A 7154-nucleotide genomic window follows, 5' to 3' on the forward strand; every position below is an offset into this window, starting at 1 on the left:
TCTCAAAATTCAGCACCTACATTAATGCTTGGGAACAGACAAAAGATCAAGAAGAGGTTGTTACTATTATTGCTAATAGTGTCGTCCTTGTTCATATATGGAATAAACTTGATGACTATGATCCTTATATTAATTCTACTCTTACCATCTAGAAGTTTCATATCCATTTATTAATATTTAAACTTTACCCTTTGTTTTGTTTTGTTTTTTTGTTTTTTTTTTTTTCCGTATGCTTTAATCTTACTCTCACTACCCTTCCTTTCTTTTTCTATCATTCACTTGTTCTGAATATCAAAACCTAATTTTCTCAACTACATCCCTTGAATTTGTTATTGAAGTAATCCTTATAGCTGAAGTTAGTAATGGGGTGCTTCAGAAGTTTTAAGGGTAGTTATCCTTTTGAGGGTGAGATTTTGATATGTGAACTAATATTGGGTACTCTAGAATTATTGAAGTAACAATCACCAAGGAACTCACCGTGAAGCAAGCAACCAATAAAATTCACAAAAGACTTTCAACACGTGTATCCCTTTCGAAATGGTAAATTCAAGTCAATGAGATGGGTTCGAATCCGGGGAAGGGTAAAATTGCCAAGTCCCAAATAAGGCAACGCTGTTTTATAACTACTTAATCTTAACGAACAAGACGACAGAAAGGTTGATCACCATCAATCTTGATCATATCGTGATCTGACGAATAGAATTAAATGAGTCGTCGCTATGCACTTGATTAATATATTTATTGTCATCACGGATGCCATGGCGTTCAAGTTATCAGTGTTTAAAAGCCCTGACGGGCGCATATTTTCTCAGTTTGGATTCGATTCCATAATATAGTATTCTGGATTTTGGCATTGAAGCCGCTGCTATTTAATGGTAAGATTTGGTCTACTTCTCTATATGTTTTCGGGGACTATTCTTCATTTCTGTGCCCTCGCTCATGCCGGCTTCTTGGCGCCTCTTTCTTCCCGATGCTTTGGTTAGAGGATTCTACAATTGGCGCCATTGTTTGGTAAGTTTTTTGAACGCTCTGTTTCTTCATTTACCGCTGTATTTGTTTTCTACATTTCCTTTTTCGATGTCCTCGATATCTTCACTCTCTCTCACGAGCCTAGAAAGCTTGGTTGACAAGTCATGGATGTTGAATCTTAATTTTGCAGCCGTATTACCTACTGTTGAAAGTGTGTGAAATTTGCTTTTTGTTTGTGTTCATTTGGCGGATTTGACGATTGATAAATATCGTATATTTAGGGTATCCAGGTAGTTAGGCTATATTTGGCCGCGGTATTTGAAAATTTAATACCGTTCTGTTTGGATTTTCCGGTTTTTTCGCGTAAAATGAATCTCTCGTTGTCTGTCATTTTCTAGGCTTGAGTCTCGCAACTTTAGCGGTAAATACTGTTCATTTACAGTTCACAGTTTCGGCTTCGTTTCTTTGTAAACTTCGATTTGATCGTTTACATTTGGGACATGTAGCGTCTTGACAAATTTTTTCCTCTTTTCTAAATATAAAAAAATAATTCAAAAAGACGAACACGCCATCATTATAAGGTGACAGGTACACAGATTTTTGTTGATTTTCTTGCAGATTTATGCAAATTTTCTTCCCTTTTTTCATTATTGACTACAAAAGGTTTTCATTCGTGGCCGGCTCTTTGAAAGAGTCGAGCTGACATAATATTTAGGATTAAATTCACCTATCTCTAGGTGCTGTAGAAACTTATTGAATTGTTATGGAATTATATGATATTAAGCGTAAATACAGTCGCATTTACATTATTGTCTTCGTTTCTTTCTAGATTTTGATGTGATCGTTTGAATTTGCTACAGACGGCTCTATTCCATAATGTCCTATTCATTTTTCCTTTAAGTTATGCTTTCAATTGTTCAAATCGTATTTCGGACTTCCTTTCCACTTTATTAATATTCGTGGCCCCAATCCTTTCTTTCTTGAAGAGTGTTTTGATTTTGTTGAATGCATGCTTCTGAGCTGAAGTTAAGTTGTAGCAAGAGGTTCACGGCTACATAAGTTTTTGGAAGAAACCCTTCACAATTATTGTGTAAGAGTTATTCTCATGTGTTTGATTTAGATCGTTTCTGCCTGATCGGATTCTGTGGTTTTGCAGCTTGAAACACCTATTAATCTCATACTTTTTATATAATATTTAGGTTTTCCCAGGATGGGTTGCCGCTGGTCACGGAGATCTGGCAAAGAAGAGTCTCCTGCAGTTGTACCATCTGATGTAGTACAAGGCCGACCTGTTGTTAGTTTGTTTGGATCTGAAATATGCCCTTTGACATCTCGTATTAGGATTGCTCTGCAATACAAGCAAATCCATGTCCGGACCTTCAGCGTGAACTGTGAGGATGAGATTCAAAGCAATAAATTGGAGATGCTTGCTACCATTGGTCCAGATATGAAGTTTCCCATCCTCAAGTGTGGGATGGATATTCTTTTTGGGTCATCTGATGTCATTTTGAAGTATATTGAGGCGAAATTCCCCACCCCGCCTCTTGTGCCTGATGGACCTTTGGCTGATATTACACAAAATTGGGTAGTTTATGTTCGAGACATTTTCTCGCCATTAATGACGGAAATTCTTTATGATCGAAACATATTTGTGCAAAAGGAACTCCTGCATAAGCTGGAAACAGCGTTTGCAAGATTGAATGGGGGAATAATGGAATACAGTAACAGGGGACCTTATTTTCTTGGTCATCAGTTCAGTCTGGTGGATGTATATCTTATTCCGTTTCTTTATCTGATTTTCCCATTGCAGCATTTTAGAGGTGTAGAAATCAGCTCAGAGAATTCGTATTTGCAGAAATATAGCAGGCAGATGCTGAGTTTCCCCTGTTATTCCTCTGTTCGAATAGACGTGGACTTGTTACAGAAATCTGTAGCCCAAACTTTGGCTGAAAGGAGGCCGCCTCCGCTCGTGGTACTGACAATTCTTCAGCATAAGAGTATATTATGCCACATGGAGAAACTAGTTCGCACTGCCGATGATCTAGTTGCTGCCAAACAGCAGGGGTACAGGGTTGTAGACCCTGCCAAGGGAAGTATTGGTATGCAATTAAAGAAGTTGTCAAAAGGGTATGCACAGCTTGTGGATTTGATGCAGGAACATGCCCAAATGGAAGAACGAATTATTTTCCCTGCTCTGGAAACTGCAGATAGAGGTAAGGCTTGAAGTTGGTTTAAACATTGCTTGATGACTTAAAGACTCAAGCATCTGCTGTTCATATTGCTTAGAGAAGGAGTTAATGCTTGGACTTTTTCTACGAAATTTATTTCGACCCTTGATATTTTGTGTTACGCTTTGTAGCCATCATTAGCTCCTGATGATGGTTCACAGAGTGCAAACCGGGGTGAACAGTTCCATTCAGAAACTCTCTCTTTAAAGCAAATAGGGTTATCATGGACAAAATGTATGAATCGTTGATTGTCAACTAATACTCGATACCGTTACAGGTATCACTAAAGTTGCAAATGATGAACATGCACGAGATCTGCCATTAATGAATGGTATCCGCGAAGATGTAAAAACAGTTCATGTTCTTGAAGCTGGTAGTCCAGACCGAAGTCAAGCCCTTCTTAGGCTGTCTGTAAGGCTGAGAACTCTGGAGGTATTTGTTTCATCTACTCTGATCCTTCTTTGGGTGACTTTTGTTCTGTAATGAGATAATATACTGGAAGTAAGATCTCAACTCGCTTGAATTGTAATATTTCCCTATTCTTTAGAGGAAACACATGGCACATAAGTACCTCTGAGAAATCTTACCCCAAACCAGGATGTGAGAATTTATTTTTGTTCTATTGAGTTTTTAGTCTAGTTGCAGTTTTAGCTTTGTAGAATCCATGACAATATGACACAATTTGACAGGCTCACTGTATGGAACACTTCAAGGAAGAGGAGGAAAGTCTGCTTCCACTCCTAGAGGCTGCAAATTTGGGAAATAAAGAACAAGAAAACCTGTTAGGTAGCTGTTTCAATGTCATGGAACTATCACACTCGGGCCTCTTTGCATACCTGTTGTCAGGGTTGCTGCCTCACGAAATTCAACAGTACTTTGAGGTGGTTCTAAGGTGCCAGGAGAAACACAAAATCATGCAAATGATTCAATCGCTTCAGCTCCCCAATGATGAATCTAAAACTGCTCTAGGCATAATTCGAAACAGGATTCCCACTCTTGCAGACTTTGATAGAAGTGTGTAAGGATGGTGTGCTTAAAGCCCAATATTTGCTGGGTTGTTTATATTTATTGTACTTAGTCGGCCAGGGTCTCTGCGCAAGGCAATTTATAATTGGACGAGAAGCTGCTTTGAACCACCAAACTCTACTGTAATGAGTTCTCCAAACTATGGAAATGTACAGTAAGTTGAAATTGACTGTAATTTGGTGTGTTAGAGGTTTTCTAATTTTCCTCAATCAGGTTGAGGATGTGACAAATTTTCATTTCATCTGAGGTTCAGATTTTACTGACGAAGCAGCAAATAGTTAATAAACGAGGTCCTAAACAAGTGCAATTCATGCACTTGGCAACCTTTTTGCAGATTCAGGGTTCATTAAGGAACTTTAACTGTCAATGATCCTTGATGTGTCAATCCTTCGTGATTTTCACCAAACCTGGTATTTATAATTCCGAGCTTGCATCGCACCACCTTTGTGATATTGTCAATGCAATTTTGTGATCTTTACGATGTATTTATGTAAGTGGTACATAAAGTTTCAGCTTTTTCTCTCTCATTCTGTTTTCTCCAGTAAATGAATTTATTTGTCCATTGCTTTAGTATGGTTGGAACAGAAGTTCATGCGTGAGGACAACTGTTCGTTAATTATAATTGAAATGATTTTATAAAGATGGTAGGGAGAGAGTCTTGAATTCAGAAATAAAGAGCTACAGTCATTATAATTGAAATGTTTTTGACAAAGATGGTAGGAAGAGAGTCTTGAATTTAGAAATAAAGAGTTACATTATGGCATTGTCACATATTAGCAATAGACCATTACAGTCAGGAATCAGATCAACTATTCATCTATAAAATTATCAAAAACTTAAAACAGATTATAAGAACTAAGAATATCAGGAAATGACTATTGAACCAGTTATCTTATCAAGGGGAGGCTTTTAAAAAAAAACTAAGAATATCAATTCCCCCTTGCTAAATTATCTAAATAAATGGCTGCATAGCCATTGTCAGAATATCATATTACTATCCCCATAGTCACTATAAAAACTATTTATTCAGCTAGAACTAAGTAAATTGAAGTCCGTACTCCACTGTACCCAAATAATAGGAGAATTATAAGAAAGAGTTTAATACAGTAGCCAAAAACAGAGCCGAATCCAAAATAAAACAGCACTGGGACATGTGTCGCTCAGGAAATAGCAGTAAATCATTTAACATTGTTAAACTAATTGTTTTGTTGAAAACCGAATAGATTGAAACTACATTGCATATGGCAACACTCAAATGTGTATTATTGGGGATTTAAGTTAACATGGTTCTACATTTGACTAAAAAAAGTGTTTGGGAGAAAATACTCGAATACGATTCAATTTAGTCATTGCAAATCCTTGACCATACGAATTTATTTTAGTTCATCTCCTCAAACATTTTATTGACTTTTGAAATGTTGTGAATTTAGATATGATTATATAAAAGGATTTCGAAATCTTAAAGAGTGTTTTAATTTTTAGATAAATGGATTTTTGTGATTTGAAGAAGGTTTAGAATGTTATAAAAAAATTGTAAGAATACAAATCAGTTTCAAATTCTTAGATTTAAATTTGTTAAAAAATATATTTATATATTCTTTTATCTTTTAGTAATTCAATTAGTTAGGTAATCTCTTCTAAAGATTGATCTACCCACAATTTGCTTATATTTAGTTAGGTTTTTTCATACTTTTATTTGACCTTATGGTAGTGAGACATGTGTCATTACCACTTGATATGACTATTGCATGCGTACTTGCCACTTGTTTACATAATTGTCTCTTGAACTCAAGTGTTTCAATTATGGAGGGATAATCATTTCAATCTTACCTTTTGATCACCTCATCCTTGCTTATATATGCAATGTTGACAGTTTAGATTAAAGACTCGTCATTTCTTGTGTTTGTCATTTTACTCATTGAAAGTTGTTTTTTATACTTTTAAAGAATGGGAAGATATAATTATTGTACATGTATCTCTTGAGGCACGTTCCACCCTTTTTGTAAGTATCATTTGCAAGTTGGTTAAAATAATTGCGGAGGATTTGATTAGATATGCAGGAGGCTTGGAGTGACATTTCTTCTAAACACTAGTATAGGGTCTAATGCAAAACTCAATGTTTATTCCAACAATTATAAAAAAGAATTGATACACAATGTTTAAAAGAATATAAGGTTATACGTTGCATACCATTTTTGAAGGATTGATGCATGAAATTGATATTTATTGATGGACATTTGCTATTTGGGGCTCATTGTCTCTCCCTAATTACTCATCTTGAACTTGGAGGTGCCAGGTGAAAACACCCACCTATCTTATTTAATGTTATTTTCACTTTATATTATGATGATCCCAATTATGTTTTGACATAGTGTTTATAAGTGTATTGATATGTTGGAAAATATGAGTATTTGTTGGTATGTTTATGATCTACATGTCTATCATTTTAACAAGGTGTAATAGACCTATTAGCTCCACTGGTCAGGTCGTAAACTTTCCATCATTAGTTTCCAAGAGTGAAGCCATGAAGATACCCTCTGAAGAGTGAAGTGTTCTTTAAGTAAAATGGAAAGCATTTCTATCAATACTTTTATGCTTTATACGAGTAGTTGGAAAATTAATGAGATTAATGGAACTACATATGTTTTCTTTACAGTGTAAAGTTTTCTTCTAAGTGGTTTTAACATGTTAAAACCCTTATGCATTAGAACTTGACTGTGTAAAGTGTCTTTATATAGTTGCAGAGAAATGGTTTCCTTGTATAGTCGTGTTTTAGGTGAATATTTTAAATGATAGGATACATTTTGTAAATATTAATCAATTTCACGCTTGTTTTATAATATAATCATCTTAATTTTTGTTAAAAATAATCAATTTTATAATATAATCATCTCAATTTTTGTTAAAAATAATCAATTTTTATAGGGTGAT

At 35.3% G+C, this 7154-nt stretch overlaps 1 protein-coding gene across 3 annotated transcripts; it reads left to right on the forward strand.

Moving 5' to 3' along the window:
* Positions 1 to 656: 656 nt before the first annotated feature.
* LOC149530657 (hemerythrin HHE cation-binding domain protein) lies at positions 657 to 4750 on the forward strand. Of its 3 annotated transcripts, none has more exons than XM_089810152.1 (4): positions 657 to 1011; positions 2169 to 3182; positions 3475 to 3629; positions 3887 to 4750. In XM_089810152.1, the coding sequence occupies exons 2-4, from the start codon at positions 2180 to 2182 to the stop codon at positions 4217 to 4219; spliced, it is 1491 nt and encodes a 496-aa protein (XP_089666278.1). In that variant the 5' UTR covers positions 657 to 1011; positions 2169 to 2179; the 3' UTR covers positions 4220 to 4750. The 3 variants fall into 3 exon arrangements, with proteins under 3 accessions (XP_089666278.1, XP_089666277.1, XP_089666279.1); XM_089810151.1 differs by lacking the exon at positions 657 to 1011 and adding an exon at positions 1366 to 2059; XM_089810153.1 differs by lacking the exon at positions 657 to 1011 and adding an exon at positions 1438 to 1557.
* The last annotated feature ends 2404 nt before the right edge of the window (positions 4751 to 7154 follow it).

This window comes from Cupressus sempervirens, chromosome 11 (genome assembly GCF_028749045.1).
Source record: "Cupressus sempervirens isolate cs-2001-9-10 chromosome 11, ASM2874904v1, whole genome shotgun sequence".
Classification (NCBI taxonomy): domain Eukaryota; kingdom Viridiplantae; phylum Streptophyta; class Pinopsida; order Cupressales; family Cupressaceae; genus Cupressus; species Cupressus sempervirens.

Coding starts and splice junctions, on each gene's coding strand:
- LOC149530657 (XM_089810152.1), top strand. CDS start 2,180: ATGGGTTGCCGCTGGTCACGGAGATCTGGCAAAGAAGAGTCTCCTGCA. Junction 3,183..3,474: donor TCTGGAAACTGCAGATAGAG/GTAAGGCTTGAA, acceptor ATACCGTTACAG/GTATCACTAAAGTTGCAAAT. Junction 3,630..3,886: donor TAAGGCTGAGAACTCTGGAG/GTATTTGTTTCA, acceptor ACAATTTGACAG/GCTCACTGTATGGAACACTT.